The 22,669-nt window shown below is 36.5% G+C and overlaps 2 protein-coding genes across 2 annotated transcripts; one reads left to right on the forward strand and one right to left on the reverse strand.

The window, feature by feature from the left end:
* The first annotated feature begins 200 nt into the window (after window positions 1-200).
* LOC103702640 (mitochondrial carnitine/acylcarnitine carrier-like protein) lies at window positions 201-5,596 on the forward strand. The gene is made up of 3 exons (XM_008785148.3): window positions 201-479; window positions 3,649-4,040; window positions 4,871-5,596. Exons 2-3 carry the CDS (start codon window positions 3,649-3,651, stop codon window positions 5,370-5,372), a joined length of 894 nt encoding a protein of 297 aa, XP_008783370.1. The 5' UTR covers window positions 201-479; the 3' UTR covers window positions 5,373-5,596.
* Window positions 5,597-6,821: 1,225 nt separating this feature from the next.
* Window positions 6,822-18,066, reverse strand: LOC103702641 (transmembrane 9 superfamily member 1-like). Its single transcript, XM_008785149.2, has 12 exons — window positions 17,800-18,066; window positions 11,666-11,858; window positions 11,439-11,543; window positions 11,263-11,280; window positions 11,093-11,181; window positions 10,853-11,005; window positions 10,418-10,552; window positions 10,142-10,308; window positions 8,505-8,599; window positions 7,944-8,317; window positions 7,391-7,664; window positions 6,822-7,296 (listed from the first exon to the last, which is right to left on the reverse strand). Exons 1-12 carry the CDS (start codon window positions 17,887-17,889, stop codon window positions 7,229-7,231), a joined length of 1,761 nt encoding a protein of 586 aa, XP_008783371.1. The 5' UTR covers window positions 17,890-18,066; the 3' UTR covers window positions 6,822-7,228.
* Between the last annotated feature and the right edge of the window lie 4,603 nt (window positions 18,067-22,669).

The raw sequence follows: 22,669 nt of genomic DNA on the forward strand, positions 1-22,669 counted from the left end.
TGTCTAGCACCAAAAATCATTTTTATTTCTCTTTGGATTCGTCCTAAAGTTACAAACATCAAATCGTAGGAGCAAGAGTTAGCCTCCTTAGAAGTCAAGTGGAGTGTCCAAATCGTCCAAATCGACAGTTGTCGCTTAGGAAGAAGGCGTCCAAAGCCCGTTTTATTATAATGTCGTGTGCGCGCGAGCCCACCAACCCAAACCCCTCCCACCCGATCCGGAATACGGGGAGAGGTTCTCCACCAACCCCTCTATTCGGAGCTTCTCTCTCTCTCTCTCTCTCTGCTCCACGAGCGGTGGAATCGAGCCCATCAGGCGGCGGAGTTTGGAGCTTTCGCGTCATCCTACGTTCCATCTGTTATCGAGGGCTTCCGTCTGGCCTCAGGTGGTTCGATTCCTTACAAACGGATTTCTTCCCGTGTTTTTTCGAACCTTTCAATCCAAAGAACAAAGAAGACATCTCTTCAAGTCCTGCTAAGGTTCTTCTTTGATCCCTTATAAACTTTTATAAACCTCTAATGATTCCATTCCATTCTGTTCTTGATTATAGAACCTTGAACTGAGTTGTGTTTGTGAGGTTTAGCATCAAATATTGATGAGAACCATTTAGGATGGAGGTGGGGGGATGGGGGGGAGGATAAAATTGGATAAATGTTGTGATAAAAATATGGGATGTCAGTCATTGAGAATGTTTGATTGAGAATGGATCCCTTGGTGTCGAGTTTATTCTTATCAAGTATGAGTCTTTTTGCGGTTGCAACCATATTTTATGCAGTTGAATTTGGAGCGATTCACCTAAATAATCATATTGTAGTTTGCTTGATATTTTGCTTGCGTATTGCTTTTGCTTTTCAATAATCACAGCTGATCCTTCCAATGGCAAGCTTCAAGTTTGAGGAGAAACAGCAATGATGACACTATATGTTGCATGAAATGGTTGTGAGATTCTTAAATTTATTAACATGTTTGAATCAAGTTGTTGCAGTTACATGGTGACATGTGGAATCTTCCTCAGTCTGTGTACTGTCAAGTCAATGGGACTTTCTTCTTGTCAAAAAATTTTGGCTTTGCTTTAATCCCTAAGATATGAAGAGGCGTCCAGATGATATTATTTATCTTGTTAAATAAGCTCAATTTATTTACAATATGTGCATTTCATGGATTTTCTTGGACTGGGACAACTGGTAATCAAGTCAATTGCTACACCGTGTTCTACTTCGTGTTTCTTATATATTTCGAGGTGGTTGAAGGAATTCTCAACAAGATGGGGATTTTGTGGTATGAGAGGCCTAAATTTAGTTAAAAGGGTCTGTAGTCACTGTAAACACCAAATGAATTAGCATTCATTGTCATTTAAAAGCAGCAACGGTGGACCCATGTACTTTTTCTTAATTGGGGGCAACACATGCTTAGGGTCAATTCAACATTTTGTTAGGAATCTTCTACGACATGATTTTTTACAGCAATGTAAGGCATGTATTTCAATTAGGCTATTTCATTTATTATTATTGCTCCTGAGGCTGATGTACTTTCCTACATCAAACCTTGCTTCCATGTTCCATACAGATGTTTCAGGGATGGGGTGGTGGTGGGATTGCTGCACCCTGATAAGCAAGTTTAAATTCTGTAATTCATAAGATAGATTTCTATGCTCTCCCACTGGTCCTCGAAGTATTCTTGCATGCTTTTCTCTTTTCTATGCTCATGTTAGCTGCGATTTAGGCATCGGTATGCTGGTGGTTAATGTCATGATGAGTGCCAGTTGTAAAATGTATCGCAACTTGGTGAATCATCAATATAAACCTATAAGGTTGATCCTTATAGGAGCAATAAAGCTTGTTCATTAAGGTTAGGTAGTTCTATGATACACCATTTAAGATACACGCCTACATTTAGATATGCACAAGAAAGAGAGCTTTGAGAATTGCAAGCACAAAAAAGACTTATTTTACAAATAAAAGGCAACTAGGAGAAATATGACAAATAATATAAAGAAATGAACTTTCCCTCTGAGAGACAAATCTTACAGAACTGTCAAATATTCTCTCTTAGGATGTTGTTTTAAGGAGATTTTTTGAAATTGTTGACATTGAATTTTAGGAGAAGCTGCAATGCTTCTATAATGAGATCTCCATGGAAATCGTGCATCTGATTTATATTAGGTAATGCTATAAAAGGACTGCTAAGGTTTTTGTAAATGTCTCCCATAAGCATGGTAGCATACTAACTGGATGAGCAAACACAAATTTAGACTGCAAAATGTTCGTAGTTCTCTAAAAAAAAATAGCAATTGTGTCTTTTATCAGAATTTATGACTGATTGGTAGTGCATTATAAAAGATGTTATAGGCAAGAAAAAATCTTCAGCTTTGAAAAATGTTAGTTATCAACAAATAATACAGAACAGAAGTATATTATGTAGTTTGATTTAACAACCTGATTGCAGAATCATTTGCTATGATCATACTTTTATTGCTACAAACAGTTCTCTCAGTCTTTTACCATAATCACATTTCCTTGTGATAACAAGATCATTTCACTTATGATCATTTTAATTACTTCTCTTGGTTTTGTCATTTAATGAAGTCTAACTTTTCGCAGATGTATTGGTAAATAATTTTTAACAATATGGCCCTGTTTGCTTCCCGGACAGACCTGAATAAAATTCAGTTTTATTAAGCAGAACAACTTTTGTGCAGCCGAATAAGCCCCAACAATAAGAGGAGTACTTTTGGTATTTCAAGAAGATTGAAAAACACATTTTTGGTACTTACTCATCTTTAACCAGATTACAACCATGTGCAATGTGTCAGGGCTAGTTACCTGGTTAACAAGGATACCTTTTTTGTTTTAATTAAGTTATTCAAATATTCCAATTAAAATTATTTGGAACCAAACAAAGCCTAAAGGACTAGTTACCTAAGAGATATCCCTGCTAACATGCCTGTGTTGTCTTTAATTAATTGACAAGCACTAGTACTACTATTGACCATCTTCTGTAGGAGTCAAGGACTTAACACTGTTTCTTCTTCTTTTTTTTTCCTTTTCTGTCAGAAATAACAACTTAGTTATCTTTGAAATCTTCGTATGAATTATTTTTTAGGCATTCAAATAGCCTATTTTTCATAACTGAACTCTTTATTTTGCCCTCTACTTTATTTTTGTAGTTTGCAAACTGTTAATCAGATTATGTGAAGTAATTTTCCTCTCAATTGTGAAAGGAAATGCCCTTTTACTATGATAATGAGGATTAGTCTATCATATTCTTTTAATGCAACAGAGTGCTACCATTACTCCAGCTCATTTAAAATTATTTTTTAAAAATCACTTGTATTTCATCTTCTTTTCTATGTCTTTACTGATGTTTTCTGAATTTGTATTGATCAATTGTTCTCTTAAATGTTTGTCCTTGTGCTGCATCTGTTAGCGCTTAACTGTTTTATCTGTTTTAACAGGTTTTAGCTGTTTTATCTCCTCTCAGAAATATGGAAGCAATGTATCATTTGATAGGAAATGTTGCTTCGATATAGGGTTCCCTAACATGAGTTAAACTGTGGATTCATTAAAATTCAAAAATACATAAGAAAAGGTGAGGGGGTAAAATATATCTATACACTGTCACTCCTCACATGATTTTATAATGCCACAGATGGCAGAAATCGCCAAGGATTTGACTGCTGGAACCATTGGAGGTGCAGCACAGCTGATTGTTGGGCATCCCTTTGATACCATCAAAGTTAAACTTCAGAGCCAGCCTGCCCCACTTCCTGGTCAACTCCCAAAGTATTCTGGTGCAATGGATGCAGTTAAGCAAACAATCGCCGGTGAAGGCCCAAGGGGTTTATACAAAGGGATGGGAGCTCCACTTGCCACTGTTGCAGCGTTCAATGCTCTTCTCTTTACAGTGAGGGGACAAATGGAGGCATTGTTAAGGTCAGAACCCGGTGCCCCACTCACAGTAAACCAGCAGGTTGTATGTGGTGCTGGTGCTGGAGTTGCAGTTTCATTCCTAGCATGCCCAACAGAACTGATCAAGTGCAGGTCAGTGATAGTGCGCTTAGTTACAATTTGAAAGCAGTTTATGGTGAAATGATTGAATTTTTATGATTAACGTGGAGGTAGAGGAACATTTTACTTAAATATTTTCTATCCATGGTTAGTTTACACAAAAAATATCAATGCCTTTTTGGCTGCAACCTAATTTTGATTGTCAGGCGCTAGAAAGCAACTCATCAAGTAGGGCAAGCTAGTGGATCATCATAAAAACATTCCAAGAGATAAAAGATAAGAAGACAAAAAGAAAGAATTGGCTAAAGCAACTTATCATAATGGCCATATTTCTGTTCTTCGCTCTTTAATAGTACTAGTTTGCTTATTTCTTGAGTGAATTGAAGTCCTTGTATCAACAAAATGAACTTTTCAGGCAATTTATTGTAACAAATGACACTAGATATTCTTACTTGTAACCTTATTAGCAGAGATGAACGATAAGAAAATAGTATTTAACTTGCTCAAATGCTGAAATAAATTCCTCTGGTTCTTTCTTAACTAAATATCCACTATTTTTTCTTGTAATGATTATGGCATACCAGACGAATACTCTTCTAGTTAGTCTTCTTCATGTATCTTCCTAACATAGGTTTCTAATGACCTTCCGGAGCTGGGTAGGGTCTTGGGGAGCAACTGAGCAAAGCATATAGACTAAACATATTAGGCATGCAAATGCTTTGCCTGCATATTTTAACACGTTCACTTAATGAGATTATTTTGATAGAAGACTTGTTGAGAGTTTGCATGTAATTCTTGAACAAGGACCATGACTTATATATGCTGATATGAAATCTTTCCTTTTGTCACAAATTGTAAAACAGGCTACAAGCCCAAAGTGCCTTAGCAGAGTCTGCTGCCTCTTCTGGTGCAGTAAAATATGGAGGTCCTATGCATGTGGCAAAGCATGTTCTCAAATCAGAAGGTGGCCTCAGAGGCCTTTACAAAGGTCTTGTTCCGACATTGGCACGCGAAGTCCCTGGAAATGCTGCAATGTTTGGGGTCTACGAAGCCTTCAAGCAGTACTTTGCTGGAGGAAAAGACACTTCAGGTCTTGGAAGAGGTTCGCTGATTGTTGCTGGAGGCTTGGCTGGAGCATCCTTCTGGCTGTCGGTCTATCCAACCGATGTTGTAAAAAGTGTGATTCAGGTCGATGACTATAAGAATCCCAAGTTCTCTGGCTCCATCGATGCATGTAGGAAGATATTGGCATCAGAAGGAATCAAGGGCCTCTACAAGGGTTTCGGACCAGCCATGGCTCGCAGTGTTCCGGCCAATGCAGCCTGCTTCTTGGCTTATGAGGTGACTAGGTCAAGTCTAGGATAACTTGAATGCCCTTCTTTGATTCATTTCCCCTCTAGTTGGGTTAAATTTTCGATTTACTTGGGCAAGGTGATTCCAGTGAATATTCTGGTTATTCTTGCTGAATGCATCTGCTCCATTTCTGACCACCAAGTATGAAATATTTGATGGTCAGAAACATTGATAGATCCTTAATATACTGTTTGTTTTGCAATTCTTTTATTGGAAGCTCGAAATGATTGTTCTCATTCTATTGTCCTTTCGCTCTTTTGTGAATTAGGGTATCATATTAACTCCACTCTGGAATTTTGGATGCTTAAAATGTTCCACTGAAATCTACCAACATGTTTAGAATCACTTGAGCCTTTCCCGAGTAATCTTTTTAAGGCCTTTTCGGCCTAAGGGATTGCAGGTCTGTATCCATATTTTGGCCGTGGAATCCTCTCTGGAGGAAGAAACGAAAACTAGAGGGATTTGGGAAGGCTGCGAGGTAGTGGTAGAAGCAAAGGGAGCTAGCTGATGAGTCAAAATTTGGCCTGACAGTTTCCAGCCTAGCTTCGAATCAAATGCTTTGCTGTTTGAGTTTCTGAGATGGGTTTCAATCCAAAAAACAGGATACCTCATTGCTACAACAGTACCTGGTGCTGGGCTAAAATTTTGAAGTAGAATCTGCAACGGTTATAACTGGATTAATTACCAATGCAGTGATTGCCTGAGCCACTCCTGCTTGATATCTGGTCAGTGACTGATTATTCTGCTTTTTTTTTTTTTTGGTTGGGGGGGGGGGGGGGGGGGGGGAGGATGAACTTCATCCGCGTAGCAGCCTCCATTGGACCTTCTTTCTATCAGAGAATGTTCGGTGCAGCTAGAAAATTTCTCATATCCTCCCCACCAGCACGGGCGAATCCGTGTGTGAGTACGTCCCCCAGCACCACCTCAGTATTAAAGGACTAGTAGCGCTTTCAACGGACAAACCAGATAGGAGATCTCCGCTTCTTTCAAAGCCGTGTTAAACCAAAATTTGAGCACTGCATATATGAGGCTCTAATCACTTTTTTTAAATTTTTTTTCTCCATTTTTTTCTCGGCACAACAGAGGCTCTCACCGCCGGTCAGCTCATCTGCCATTGCTGTAACTTCTCTCATGAAAAAAGTTCAAGTTCTGCTTGAAGGAGGAGACAAAGTGAGGTGCAAATCTAAATTGTAATTATCAAATCATATAAACAAGATAATATACGAAAGTTTCGACTTCATCAAATGAGTGCTGGGATTTTCACAACCATACTCCAACTGAATTTGCATTGGCTGACTGTTGTGAATGTTGTTATGTGTGTCAGAGTTGGTGATTTTTCTCTCCTAACCATCAGGAAAATTAAAAGCAGCTTAACTTTCACATTCATGTGCAAACTAAGCTTAACTTTCACGTTCACTTCGACTTTTTCGCTCTACTACCACAACCAAACACACCCTTGGATGAGGTGGAGATAGACAAGAGATAGCTGCATTATTGGTAAATGTATATGCACTTTTAGAAGGTGACAGGGCCCAGCTTGATGCCCAAAGTCCCCCAAAACAAAAGTCTAGACTATCAAGACTGGAGTGCAATCTCTACAAGATTATAACTTCAACCCCGCACCAAAATAATGATATGATGATGGCTGTCACCTACAGCCAGTAAAATAAAAATTGAAGAGCCTCACATGTCCAGAAAATTAGATAGATAACAAGAGGAAAATTGAAAGAAAACAAAAGTGGGACCCTTCCATCAAATCTTTCCCGCATCAATCAATTGATATCAGCAATCCACATTTTTTCAACGATGCTGCTTCGTCCATGATGACCTCCAACATGCAATCCTAATTCTCCAGATCCAGGCTTTTGCTAATCGCATTTGATGTTTCTGTAGATCCTTCTAACAAACATGTTGGAGCCAAGATACCCCACAGCACCTGAAAATGTCATCAGAGTTGCTTGTTAATAAAGCAGCATGAAAAGTAATTGGAAAGGTCAAATCTCACCACATATCCGAGTTATAAATCTCACCACATAGTATGCCTAAACCCAAACAGAACATCAGGGTGTAGCCAAAATAGAAACTGGTCTGGAAAAAGCCTGACATCTTGGTCTTAACATAATAGTAATACACGGAGTAGAGATATACATAAACAGCTGTGGAAGCAGCTGAGAAGAACGAAGTCCACTGCCAATGATAGTTCTCAGCATTCAGCAAGAAATATGTGCCCACTATTGTGACACATACGGTGACAATTATAAGGATCAGGAAAACCAGTAACATGAAACCATAGACATAGTACACCTGCCAACGAGGATCACCAAAAAGGAGGCTTAATCAGGCACCCTTGACAGATGCAGGTCAAGTAATGTAATCTAATATCATCATTTGATAGAAAGAGTAATATATTAAAAAAGCTGCCGTGCCATGAAAGCAAGTAAAAAAGAGAACAATTTTAGGAGTGTATTATCAGCAAATCCAGATAACTTCATATACGTAAATAAATTGAATAAAAAAATGAACGTACAGAAACCTTAGGACAAGGGTACAACTAAAATAACTTCAATTTCCTATCTGGTTTACCTTGTAATTCCAGAAGGATGTGAAGACAAAGTACATCTCGATGAATATGCTACCGAAAGGAAGCAGACCACCCATGAGTGAGACAACAGTGGGTGTGAGATACCATTTCTTTTCAGGGATGGGGCGAGGAATGGTCTTCACACGGCATGGATTGTTTGGAGAACCGCTCCAGTTTCTACCAACAACAGTGCCTAAAAGTGCCAGAGGAAATGAGATAAAAGCCCAAATTATGAACACCACCACCATCGTTCCAAAGGGAATAGCTGCTAGTGACCGGTAGAAGATAGCAATTGTGTTGAGTATGATGCCAATTCCAAAGCACATAAAAGGGAACAATGATGCTGTGAGAATCATTGACTTTATCCAGTTTTTACCTGTCAAAACATAAAAATATGAATTTAAGTGACAAGCAATAATGATTAAGAAGAGTCGACACTTAATTTCATGTCATCATTTGCACATCATTGTATAAGTCAAGTAAAAGAACAAGACAGACGTCAAGAAACTGCTGTGTGTTGCACTCAGAACTAGAGACAATGACAAATTTGCCAAGATCTATACCTCCACTCCGAGAGTAAAGTCCTCCACTCACATAGCCTGAAATGAATGAAGTAAGAGCATAGCAAACTATGAATGTCGTGACAATAGCTCCACGCCTGGTTCACATATACAAATGATCAGTAATTTGTGAAGCAACAATCATGAACCAAATAAAATGTATATTCAATACCAAAACAACCAAATAAAATGTATATTCAATACCAAAACAATTGCACTGCTGTTAGAAGAGAAATAGCAAAAGTAACTAAAGAATAGTACAAAATGTGAAGGTAAAAAGAAATTAATAAAGATCTTCCTGCAGGATGTTAGATATATGAGATGACTGAGCTAAGGGATCTGTCATACCACCTTGATTTTAAACAAAAAGCCATGTCTCGTCTATATGGAGTTGGCGTGGAGGATAAAGGTATGATCAATTAAAGTTCGAGAAAGTTTCAATGACCAGCAAGCAACAAACACGATCTGGACCATCTAAAGCGTACTAAGTTTCGGCCAACATATCTCTAGAAAAACTAGAGGCCTGCTATAAAACCTAGAAGGCAAGTCACAGGATAGAGATCTCCTTTCTCAATTATGAAATTTAAGCTTGTGTAGTCAGGGAGTATTTGTATATGCAGCCAAATGGACCACTTTTCAGAATAGTGGTTTTATCAGCTCCAAAATATCTCCATGTATCAGACAAATTATACATCAGCATTCAATGAAAGCGATACTTAACGCTATCATATGTAAGAATGGGTGTGCCCTATTGCGAGCTTTGCATCAATCAAAATATTATACATGGTATTCAAGGTTTTGGGGTGGTTTCCTATAAGGAACCAACCATTAACCATCTGTTGGTAATTTTTAACTCATTGCTAAACATGTGGAGATGAGATTTTTGAAATGCAAGAAAGAAAATGAAGTCAGTTGGCATTCCCTTTCTTCAGAGGCTATTGCATGCTTTTAGAATATAAAAAAATCATGTTTCCTCAATTAACTAATGAAACCCAATGTTCTTTTTACTCTGGCATCAAAAGCTAAATATATACCTACTAGCAATAGTTATAACATAATAAAATATCAGCATTATTAATAGTATTCATTTCCAGCATGCCCGAAACCCCCATCCAACCTTCCAATCAGCTTGGACCATCTCCATCTGCACAAGCTGAAATAAGACCCAACCACATATGGGACCCAAAATGCTAAGCCCACATGCTACTAAGTGGACCACCTTTCAACCTATATGATGACCTAGCTACATACAAGCAATGCAGTTCAATTGGGGGAGTACATCTGCACATGCAGCCACATACACAGCCATTTTAAAACACTAACAAAAACAATAATGAAGCAGACTAACAGCATGTTATGAAAAGATCAATAAAAGGTAAAAATACTAAAAAAATAATTGCCTCCTTCAAAGGCATGTAACGGTTGCCACTTAATTTTAAACAAGATATTTAAATGTCCGTTTATAACAGAAAAACAAACTCATCATTTGCTTATATGTTTAAAATAACACAAGATTCTTTTTATATGAGAAGATGTAGAATCATAAAAAATATTTGAGACTGTTATAACCTCATTGGTTACAACATAACAACTAATGAGCAAAAGAATGTTATATTTCCAGCAGCAATACTAGAACATACCCTATGTACAGCATTCCAACGATGGCCAACAAAATTACCAAGAGAACAAGCAATGCCAGCTGAGCACCAGTACCCACAACAGCTGAAAGAAGAACTAAATTGCGAGAGGGGCGGAAGACATCACCATGAACAAGCTTCCATCCAGATTCTTCACTCACATCTCTCTCCTGGTAAGGATGCAAGCAAATGAATTTACAGAAAATGGAAACTTCAATAAAGCCATCAAATAGATATATAGAAGAAGCACCAAGGGTACTAAAAGCAATTAAGTATCACCAGAGTCTCCAGATCATCATCGTCATGAGCATATTTTGCATAGTCTTTTCTAAGAGTTCGCATCAGAATCATTGATACAAGGCCGGTGAGGAAAATAACCATCATAAAAGAATTGAAAATGGAAAACCAGTGAATCTGCAAAATCAAAAACAAACATGAAATCCTAGTAAGTAGCAATCCTTTTACCGGTAGAGACCATGCTACAGTTGGATAACACAAAGCATCTCAAGCCAAGTTGAATATATGATATAAAAGAAATCAAAGAACAAATCAAAACCAAACAAGTTGCTAATTACTATCCGGAAAAAACAATGGATGGAGTTACTTGTCATACACAGTATGCAAGCAAGCCAGTTTAGCACAAAGCACATGATAAAGGCTGTTGTTGCCTGTTGGTCGCATAAAATAGGCCAAGAACTCAAGAGGAAACAATACCTGGTGCTCAAAGAAAGGATAGTCCAAGTAAACATCAAAACGGTGTGCAAATGCTACATTAGTCTGCATCCATTTGACTGAGTATGTCATGTCTAAAGTTTTCCCAACTTCCACAAGTTTAGGAGACTCTTGGGTAAGATTGACATGAATAATCTGCATCAAGAAGACAACATTACAAACATAAAAGCTTATGATAAAACAATATAATAGAAATCCATAAAGATTTGAAAGATTTCATACCCGCTCACCATTGTACTGTACAATAATATTCTTGTGAGTAAAAAGATAGAGCTTGTTTTCATTCTTTTTGTCAGTCTCCCCAACAAAGCCTGAATATATGGGATCATTGCTTAAGGCATGAGATCAAGAAATTTTACTTTAAAGAGGGGAAAAATGTGAGAGATATTTACCCCACAGAGGCAAATCATCTGAGCCATCATGTTGGTAGTGCAGACAGAACAGAAACAGGGTAAAGAGTCAGCATACAACCAAAAGGCTATGACGGACAACCATCAAGCATTGAAACGAAGACTCAGTTTAGTTACATATCAAAGAAAGAAAATGCATGTAAAAGTTAGAGATGTACCCATGAAGAATTCAAACCAATATGAGCTCTCTATTGCATCCTTGAACTGCTTTGCATTTGCAGCATCAAGTTCAAGTCTACAAATAGAGCCCTTGTCAACATTTCCTGGCAAAACAAAAAAAAATCTCAGACTAACATTAAAAAAGATTAAATTATGTTCTCCATTTCTTTAACGTGTCTCTAATATTCAAGTAAAAAAGGAATTTATAACAGCTAGAAGTGCATACGTTGAAACTTTATGTCAATCTGGCTGTCAATGAGTTCATTACCACCCAGAACCTCCCCAAGTCCTCCCCACTTATGGGCAGGGTTCCCTGATGGCTGGCAAAATGGAAGGCTGTAATAATTATATGTCTCTTGAGGATTATTATATGGCCCAACCTTGTTTACCCAGAGAGTTACAGGATCATCAGCTTGATACTGCATACAAAATCCATTTTTCAATTAAACCATGCAGGGAAAAAACGTAAGATGCCTATTCTATGAAAGAATATCAAGGAAAAATGAAAATAAAATCATATTTAAGTAATGGTAAAGCCCCACAGTATCATAATAATGGAGAAAAACACCTCAAGATAATAATCACACCACAAAACCTGCTGCAAGGACAATTTTGCCCATAATTTTGCCAAAATGCGTACTAATAGTATAATTAATTGGAAATTCAAGAATATCATTTAAAAATTAAAGTTAGAAGCTTAGCACTAGTGCAACTATAAGATTGCTCCATTGTGACTTGGAGGACAGGCTTGAACACCGAAACAGCCTTTCGGCATGCGGGGGGAAGGCTAGGTAATCTAACCCTCCCTAGACCCAGCAATGGCAGGAACATCGTGCATTTAGCTGCTTTTTTTATTTAAAAACTGAAATGGAGAAAAACTTTGGCAGAAGCCTATACAATTAAAGTTTTTTTTTTAAAAAAATACTGATAGTTCCCATCAAAGGAATCAAATTCATCTAGACGAGAGAGATGAAGCATAGAGGCATTCAGATGTATAATTCTGCTCTTTATAGAAGGACGATTTGAGGTCATTCATGAAGGTGAGGAAAGGTTTGCTGGAAATCAATGATCTACTAGAGAATACAACTGATATACACGAAAGTGATGTCTAATTGATGGTCATGAACCCATCTAAACTTATGGGGTACAGTAGGCTGCTATGTTGACATAAGAGCAACTCACTTATGTTCACTTTTTTCAACAAAAAAACTTAAAATATTTGTAACAAAAGCCAGCTACTAATATATATAAAGCTGTTACATGAACTAAAAATCACATTTTCCCCATGGAAACCTTTTCCAAAGCAAACAATACTGCATGATGATGATGAAGAAAGAAACTGCGAAGAATTAAAGCCATTATTGATGCCTGATAGGTCATAAGTATGCTAGCAATAAAATATCTATAAATTCAATGAAATCACAAGATCCTTCAAAAAATATCATTACTTTTACAATTCTAATACAAAAATGAAGTAAAAAGCCCCATGAACATAGTAAGACATGTAAAAGAAATGAAAAATTTTCCAAAGATTCTAAATATTTCAATAATCAAGTGATTCAATGATGACTATACACTTCCTTGATAAGCAAACCTCAACTACCAACCTTGAATCTTTCTCTCTCTTTCTTTTTAATTGTTGCGGCTCGAAGTCCATCTAAGCATTTGCTTTTAAAAGAGATCAGTTCCACTTCAAGCTGGAGCCACTTTAGCAATGGATTGGATATTTTTGACCTTGTGCAAGATTTCTTCCTTATGCCACAAAACAAAAAGGAACTTATGTGCCTTAAAACCTAGACAGTACACAAGGTGGGCAAGAAAACATGAGTTGGGGTATCATACAGTCTCCCCGGCCTGCTGTCCTTCTGTACCTCCTTCGCCTCTACTCATTCTCCTTCTCCTCCACCCTCATGTTCTCCTTCATCCTCTCTTTCACTTCCTCTTCCTCCCTCAGTTATTTCTCCTCCTCTCCTACTATTCCCTTTTTCCTAACTATCTATGAAGCATGCACCCAGATGTAGAGAAGGGTAGAACATGTCAGGAGAGGCTAATACAGCAGAATACCTTAAAAAAGACAAGATATAACCCTACCGGAATATGGCAAGAAATTAATATGTTTGTTGCTTTCATATATGTAGAAAAAGCAACCATGAAGCCTAATGCACTATCATGATAACATAGTCCATATCCATTCAATAACATCATCATCCTCAAGTTCTATGAGTTATTCATCATTCAAATCCATAGACCACAGTCCATGTTATAAACAACATCAACATCACAAATTCTCAAATTATCCATCCATCATAAATAGATTAACATTGATTATTAAGGAAAAGTCCTCCCTTTCATCCTAAATGATATTTGCAAGATATTCCAAGTATATATAAGAAACATTTGGAGCCTTTTCTTTGATCTTAAAAGTAGAATTCTTAAAATAAATATCTCACAAGTATCAATATCCATTACATGCAATTTGAAGTACTTGTGCATACTAGTCACCTATACTCTCTGCAAAACCATGGCTTTAGAACCTCAAACAAGGATGGAAATGAAGAGAAGAAATGTGGAATTCATTGTTAATTAACCGATTGATCTCAAATGCTGAGGCTGATAGGAAATAGGCCAAGAATATATATTAGGCTTAATGCACCCCCCCCCCCCCCCAACACACACACACACACACACACAAAAAAAAGAAGTGGCATGGACCACACAAGTGGAGGGATAACCAAATTAGCAGAGAAATGAGTCAAGATGATAGACAGGATCATAATAAAGATAATCAAGGATCAAGGATTTAAGTTTCGGTGCAATGGCAAGGCATCCCCCATCCTGAGTGTTGGGATAGGGCTGATTCCTAAGTGTTAGGATGAGACTGAAATGGTACAAGGATTGGGATGGGATAGTGCATCCATTATTTGGAGTGTTGGGACATTACGTGTTCCGTTCCACGAAAAAACTGAGATGAACCAGTCCTATGGATTTGAATCCTTGCCAGGGATGAACATAAATAAATAAACAGGAAGAGATTCGAACTAAATGACTTCCAACAACCTAAGCTTTGTTACCATGTCATCTAACTAATTAACATCAAAAACTTATGCTGATAAGGAATGGGTCGACAATGCATATCAGGTTCAACATCCATCACAAAAAAATCCTCTATTTCAAATAAGAGAAAAACAAAAGACACATAAACTCCTATAAGCAATGGACTCTAAATGAATCTCAATTTACCTACAATAATTCTTGGACTTTGATGAACAAATTCGAGCCAAAAAAAGGTCCAATCTTCTTAAGCAACTCAACATTAAAATCTCCAAATTTTTCTAAATAGATATGACTTTGAGTTCCTTATTTAGGTCATAAATTTACAAGTCCAAAAATTCGCATACCATCAACAAATCACCAAAAAAATCCGAAAATACAATAAAATATTGAAACATTTTGAATGGTCTGTCATAAACTCCAGTTTCAAAACTTTATATCGGTTATAGATGCAAACAAGTCAAATGAATTTCAGTTTCGGCGGTTTCAGTAGTTTCAAATATAGTTATGGTACTTAAAAAATGAAAACTAGATAAGGAAAAATAAACAATTTACTAAAATGGATGAGGCATTAGTTTGAAATATATAGCATTTATATTATTTAAGACTTTTAAATGTGCTACTCTGATACTTTTGTGCTAAAGCAACTATATATATATATATATATAGTCATGCATGTATAAGAAATATGCACACATTTATGTGCGGATAAGAAAATTAGTTTATAATCATGTTTCATATCATTTTAGAGTATGATTTGTCATCTTATTATTTGATGACAACTTAATATAAAAACTCAAATAACTATCAAATTATAGCTCTAAGATACCAAGCGGTCCAAGCCAAAACCGAAAAATTTTGGTTGCCATTTGGGAGTTTTGGCCTATCTTTAAGTCATGATGCAACTCCTACTTATGTTATCGTATGCATTCCCTACTTTGTCGCTCCTAATTTTACCACAGTTTCATCTCAACAATACTATTTCTGCAACATTCGCATTACTTGCTTTAGCACTTTGTTGCTAACCAATGCAACAAAGCATGTCTTAAGAACCTCTCAACAGTCCAAGTGAGGCTAACCATTTGTTGATTATGAGTATGCAATGGTCCAAAACTGCAATAGATGCTCCGCATAATAAAGTTGATGTTGTACATAGACCTATTCATCTAGAAGTAGCAATTTCAAATTTCCTTACATTGTCCACTACATGAAGCTTTCTCTGCACATATTGGCCTATGTTGAGAGAACTTCCATCACATAAGAAATTTTCAAAGTGGTGAATTTCATAATATCAACTTCACGTATCCATGGAAATAGATATTGTCGGAAACTAAGAATGCGAGGATGGTGACTCGTCATCATGTTTTGTAATCACAAAAAAAGGGATTTCATGATCTCCATCACAAAGTCCAAGAAATTATTACTAAAAACATGGGGGGAGCTATATCCTTGAACAGTGATCATCATAAGCAAAAAAATAATAATAATTTCTTGTATTAAAGATTATTGAGCTTTTGGCTTCTTTCTCCCACCAGCATTCTGAATTGTTGATATTCTCTTGGCATTAATAAATAAGTAAAGCTGCGTTAAGATACTTGAATTGTATGTTAGATAATTTACTGTCATCATTTCATTATTATTCTCTTGGAATATGTGGAAGAGTGAAATCATATGGACAAGAGTCGTGTAATTAGATCTTTGGGAAGGTTAGATTTACATATCACTTCCAGGTTTTTTTAGAATCATAAAGAAAGAATCTCACCGGGCGACTAAGGCCAGAGGAGAGGGAAAAGACAACCCTAATATTGGGAAAGTTGAAATTCTTAGCTATATCTTAGTATTCATGTTCCACCCTCTCTCTCCTTCTTTGTCCATGGACGTGCACATGCATTTGCATGCGCTTGGTTGCACAACTAAGATCGCACATTATCAAGGAGATGTTTTTATTTCAAACACAGCAGAATTCAATGAAATCAAACAATGAAGCAAGCATGAGGACAATGAGGCGAACCATATATTGCTATAAACATGAAGGGTGAGCAAGAGAAGATACAAACAATACAAAGTAGTCACTTCCTTCAAAGGAGGCCTATATTTTAACTAGATTTACAAACATACATGAGATTGCTCTCGGAAAATATTTCATTCCTATCTTACCAAACTCCCCACAAAACAAGTGTGGATATTCCAGGCTTTCCTTCTTTCCTTTTGTTATCTAACATATGCCATGCAGGTAATCAACCTACAACATCTATGCAAAAGGGGATTAAAACATGCATTTGAAAAAGGACTTCTGTTCAAAGGCATAATGAGAGCTTGCAAGACAATAACACATACAGGAAGATCTCTTTCCATGCATTCCAAATTATACATTTCCATTCACAAAATCTGTTCTCTTTGCAAATTGTTAACTATGAGAATTCACCATAATAATGATTCAGATAAAAGAAAATGGCACTTAAATATAGGGGTTCTGCATGAATTTAATCCAATAAATGCAAGGCCAATCTCATTGCAGAGCCCATAATAAGATTTCCCAGGACAGACCAGCAACCTCCTATTCCCTTACTCTGACAACCTCATTGATGTCAAGAAGAGAAGGAAGTCAGTTTACAACAAGGCCTCAGTACAAATCAAGGATGCCCCTCATCACGCACACCACTGTCTTCCCGAACAATAAGTTTGATTCCATCGACCTGAGTGCTTGCTGAATCCTTCTTCTATATCGATTCTTTCAAATTCTTCCTAAAGTCACTACCGTTGTTTCTTCAATTTGCTTCTTTCCACAACCTCCACGCAGATCCAACTTCTGCTAATTACTATCTCTACATTTCCCTGATTATTGAAATTTAAGTAGCTATGTCTGAACAATCAATTGCCGTACAAAAGAACTTGAACGGATACATATCAAGTGTTTCAAAGAAAAAAAAACATAGTACCAAACGGATCCCAAATTAGAACAGGAAAATGGAATCCATTTGTCCAACGAATAGTAGGAGCAAAAGGAGCGGACTTCTCACACATCAGAATCGAGAAAGAAGGCTCTTTTGAGATCCAACTATAAAATTCCCAAATTAACTCTCGGGAACCACGGACCAACCCCTCCAGGAAATAGAAAAAGTTGCCCCTCCGAAATCAGAGCACCACGGATCTAACTCAAACACAGAGATCCACGGCCCACAAGAAAAGGACAAGCTCTAGAGGAGATCTCCAAGAAAATCCAAACAATATTCTAAAACTAGCACATCCAATTCAGCAATCTACGGTCAAAGGATCCAGCAGAACCCTTGGAGCCGGGGAGGGCGGTACCTTGTGGTCTGACTCAGAGGCGGACGCCGCAGCAGCAGCGGCGAGAAGGACGGCGGCGACAAGAGCGAGGGATCGGGCTGTGGAGTTCATCGCCGCGGCCGGATCTCGGCGATCGAAGGACGAGGCGCTCCGGCGAAGCTTCTCCCCTTTGGTCTCTCTCGGGTCAAGAGGTAGAGCGTGAGAGGAAGCGAGGGGAAAAAGCAACGCAGCGGCCACGGTTAGGATTCTTGTAGAAAATATCGCCGCACCAACCGGGCGAGGGGATTCTCCGCGTGTTCGTGTATGGATGGGTTCCTGTGGAAGTGCGGGCGGGACTTGGCTCACGTGGCCTGAGATAAAGCATGGCGTACCGAATGTCGTACATATGCACGAGCACGACCGGCTACGGGTTCGTCGCTTCGTGCGGGTTCATTCAACTCGATCATCACCAACCAAATTGGTTTTTGGCCCGCAAAATGGTGGTACGAACGAAACGGAGCTAAAAATTTACAGAAGTGATTCAAATTTGAAGCGCGCGGCCGTTAATTAAATATGAAGATCGGATACCTTTTAGTTTACCAAAAAAAATAAATTATATTTTTTCTCCAAAAGAAAAAAATATATAATTGTTATTAAAACTGCTGGGTAGAAGTTTCTACATGAGATGTAGCAACAACATAAAATTTGAACGTTTTCACATCTTGGTGGATGCCAAATGGGAACGATGAGCAGCTGATTTGCATCTTTGTCTATTGTTCTGGTGCTCCCAAGTGGAAGAGTTAGAATACAAACGAGTATGTACAAATTCCAGTCATCATCTTGTGGTAGCTCGCTCTTCTCCATGTGTTGTGTTGAAGTATAAGGAGAAGTCTTCAGAAGACGTATATCTTCTATGAGATCTCAGATATGCCAAGGGACCTCTGCTCACCCTCCCCAGGATAAAGATGGGGGTGAGAGACTGAGAGGCACCGCCCCAAGGAGAGAGACCATGCTGGGCTCACTGTGTTTCGGATGGAAAGAACCAAAGCAGCAAATAGAAAATTCCTAGTAGGAAGGAAAAAGGGAGCAGGGCATGAAAATAGAAAACAGAAAGTTCCTAACAGAAGAAAATAAGGCAGTGCAGAGAAAGAGGAATGGAAAATTTCTAATGGAAAGGAAACAAGCTAGAGAATATAAGATTTTTGGTAGAAAGGAAATAGAACAGAGTGTCGAAATTTCCTAAGAGAGGCTTGGAGCAGGTCCCAATTTTGAATCAAGATGGAAACCAAAGATCTTCAAGAACCATGATATAGCGCATTTGATCGGGATAGGAATAAATGAGCTCTATGAAACAATCTCCTATCTTGTCAATATTTTCTAAAATAAAACTATCTCGATTTCACTTATGAAATTCATGGAGAATCGAGCAGGTCCCAATTCCGAATCGAGTGTGATCAATCAAGATGTGAACCAAAGATCTTCAAGAGCCATGATATAATGCATTTGATCAAGATAGGAATAAATGAGCTTTAAGAAACAATCTCCTATATTGCTAGAATTTTCTGAAATGTAATTATCTCGGTTTCATATATGAAATTTATATAAAATCTTCGAAGATAAAACTTTTCCTCCATAAGAAAAAAAAAACTTACTATTTTGAGGTCTGATGCTAGGCCGCTGCTCAATACCTTAGTAGATTGACTCTATTATATAAGTTGATTCTTAACTTTTATTACATATCATAAGTAAGTAGTTGGATATTAAAATGAGCAATCTCAAAAGATCAACAAAAATAAAAGAATCAAAACGACCATACTGACCAACAAACCCAGAGAATCAAATCAACCCCAAAGAAGCATAATGATCAAAGCCATCTCAATATGCAATATCAATCAACAAATTTTTTCCCCAAGGTCAATAAAGTTGGTTGAGAGTTCTTTTCTATACCTTAAAAAAGGTAACCCTTTTAAACTTGATACTAAATTTGTTGCATAACATTAAAGATGCGATGAGGTGGTTCCCCCACTAGCTCTCTGTCCAATACTTTATGTGATTATTATTGCACATCAACAATCATTACTCACATAAAAACCATCATGGTCTAAATCGAAAAAAATAATACTCATCATTATTCACATAATAACAAGAAATACTAAGAAAACTCTAAAGCAAGTCAAACCTTCTCTTTAGGGCGTAATTATAATTCAAAAGCCATAGTTATATGGTTGAGATAGCTGAGATAAAATATATTTCTTGTATTTATTATGTAAGAGGAAGATATTAACACTAGTAACTCCTCTTAGTTGCTTGTTGTTGGTTGTTATTTATCTTTTACATGAAAAGTTATTTTAGGATAATTGCCCTTCTAGATAACCTCCATTTGTCCAAATAAATTTCATTAGAAAACTAATTCTGACGACAAACTACCTTGTACATGTAGGATATTTTGCACCTACCCACTCTTCGATAGAGGGTTGCTGCTCAACATGGTGTTCAGTCTACCTACTAGATTCCACAACTATAAGAGGTCTTCATAATCGCCAGTTGATGCTTTAGCTAATTATAAGACACATGATGATTGCATAGGAGATGATTTTCTATGGATTCTACCTCTTTGGGACAAGGATATACTCAATCAAAAGGTTCCTAGAAGAAAAAAATTTAAAAAAAGTTAGATTATATGGCTGCGGAAACTAAAATCTAAACTAAAAATTAAAGAAAGAGTACTTGCAAGAATACCAAAAATACTAATCCATCGACTTTTGTGAGGAACGGGAGGTATTCAAACACCTCGCTTTCCCCTAGAGTGTCTAAAGGGAAAAAAAAAAGTTAGGCTAATTTAGGACAAAGCTATATGAATTATACAGAAATAAAAATCTGTGCCATGGAAGATAAAGAAAAAAAAAGAGATTAAGAAGAACTTTCTTAAGATGCGCTAAGCCCCACGCTGGATCTCTTGGGAATCCATTAAGTCGATCTCTACTCAGATCAATTTAGATCGAACAATGAGAAGCCCAAATTGATAATTCGAGCCATTGGATATAATCCATTGACTTATCTATCAAAACTCATCTCATTTGGAGATTAGCATTGCATCAAGTGATCAAGAAAAAAGATAGTTTAAATAATATGAAATAATATATATATATATATATTGATTACTTGATGTATAGAGTAAAAGTCTCCAAAGTCTTATGATTTTTTGTGTATAAGTAGTTTACAACATAGTGATCACATACAATGACTCGAATCATTGATGTAGGATTTTCATTATTCAATTTTAAGCTGACTGAATGAGTAGAGATCCACTCAAGTGTAGCCAAGTCACTCCCTTTCTCTCTTTTATATATATATATATATGTACATATGTATGCATGTAGATAGATTCTCTATCCTTTCTCATTCAATCCTACCCCTACCTCAATATATCATGAAATCAGAAATATTGAAGCACATGCAATAAAAGAGAAAAGCGATACACATAGTCATAGTTGATGGTATTAAAAAGTCGTACAGTATTATGCATGTGCTGATTTCATGTTGATAGTATAATTTACATAGAAAAAAAATCCAAAGCACCTAATAGAGTTAAAAGAAAAAGTACTGACACCTTATTTGCAAATCATTTCACTTTAACTATAACCTAGTTGTTATTAGAGTTGGCTTATGTTTACCAATGCAATAGTAAAAATATCTCTACCAATAGATTTAAGTTTCAACTATGGATTGGGTGAATATTGAATCAATTATAGATCAAGTCCAAGTGTACAACCCAATTGATCTCTTTTTGTAAGTAGAGCAACAATATAAAATTTATATAGTTGCACAGAATTAAGTGCCCCAATGTACAAGTTGATATAAATTGTATAGCAAGAAATATGCAATATTAATGTTGTAGAATGTTGCAAACATAGAGTAAAACTAATATTTATAATAATAAATGAAATTGCAAATATGTCAAAGTAGACAAAAATGATATATTAATATGGCTAACAAAAGTTACATGTGCTAAAATTCACTCACCACATCTCATACAACTTACGAACTGAACTTTGGGTCAATCTATAATTACTAATTTAAGAGTAACTAACTTGTTTAGACTCATCTAAATATGCATCCTAAAGCTGGCTATGAGGGAGTCCACACTTGGTGGTGCGCATGTATTATTGAAAGACTATGTTTAGTCCTTTATCCAAGTAGAGTAAAATAATTTATTATAAAAATAATAAGTAGACAAAAATTATTATGAACCATTAGTATAACACCAAACATAGACATAAATTAAAATTCTAAATGTTTCTAAGAAAGCTAATAATATAATGAGTAAAAAGAGACAACTAGGCTAAAGCCTAAAGGCTGGTGCTCGAAAGTTGCATGGAATTAAATGGAACATAAATTGCCAGACTTGATCAAATCTAACTTTGGTCAATTTTGAATCTAATCTAATCTCTAGACATGACTAATTAGGTTGCTTTTAGGTCACTTTCAGCTAGGATATGAAATGAATAAAAGTTTATTAACTAATCTATATTTGAATTATTTCTCATGATGTAGTTAGTATTTTTTTTTAGATCGATCAATCTATCACTTGTCATATTATTTTCCAAGGAAGTGGGAGTTTGGTAATTATAAGAACTACAAACAATTATTTTATTAGAATTAATAAATTTACTACTAAAAGTATATTCATAAGAATAAGGATTAATGAAGACAAGTGCAACAAAATGATGTATTTGAGTATTGACCTGAGAGTCTAGATTCGTTTTTGTAAAATGATGTATTTAATCCATAATAGATAGGATCAGATTACTTAATAAAATTGTTAAATTGAAATTTAAATTTTTGATCTATTTAATAAATAAATCGTATTTTGATTGATAAATTTTTAATTTATTCAGTATTCCATTCGATC

Source organism: Phoenix dactylifera, unplaced genomic scaffold, assembly GCF_009389715.1.
Source record: "Phoenix dactylifera cultivar Barhee BC4 unplaced genomic scaffold, palm_55x_up_171113_PBpolish2nd_filt_p 001710F, whole genome shotgun sequence".
In the NCBI taxonomy this organism is placed as follows: domain Eukaryota; kingdom Viridiplantae; phylum Streptophyta; class Magnoliopsida; order Arecales; family Arecaceae; genus Phoenix; species Phoenix dactylifera.

What these genes read in the sequence shown, in the direction of transcription:
- LOC103702640 (XM_008785148.3), top strand. Translation starts at nt 3,649, where the DNA reads ATGGCAGAAATCGCCAAGGATTTGACTGCTGGAACCATTGGAGGTGCA. An exon ending in ACAGAACTGATCAAGTGCAG is followed by an intron (nt 4,041 to 4,870) that starts GTCAGTGATAGT and finishes ATTGTAAAACAG; the next exon opens with GCTACAAGCCCAAAGTGCCT.
- LOC103702641 (XM_008785149.2), bottom strand. Translation starts at nt 17,889, where the DNA reads ATGAACTCCACAGCCCGATCCCTCGCTCTTGTCGCCGCCGTCCTTCTC. An exon ending in CATCCTTCTGGAATTACAAG is followed by an intron (nt 7,665 to 7,943) that starts GTAAACCAGATA and finishes CCTCGTTGGCAG; the next exon opens with GTGTACTATGTCTATGGTTT. An exon ending in GGGTTTAGGCATACTATGTG is followed by an intron (nt 7,297 to 7,390) that starts GTGAGATTTATA and finishes TGACATTTTCAG; the next exon opens with GTGCTGTGGGGTATCTTGGC.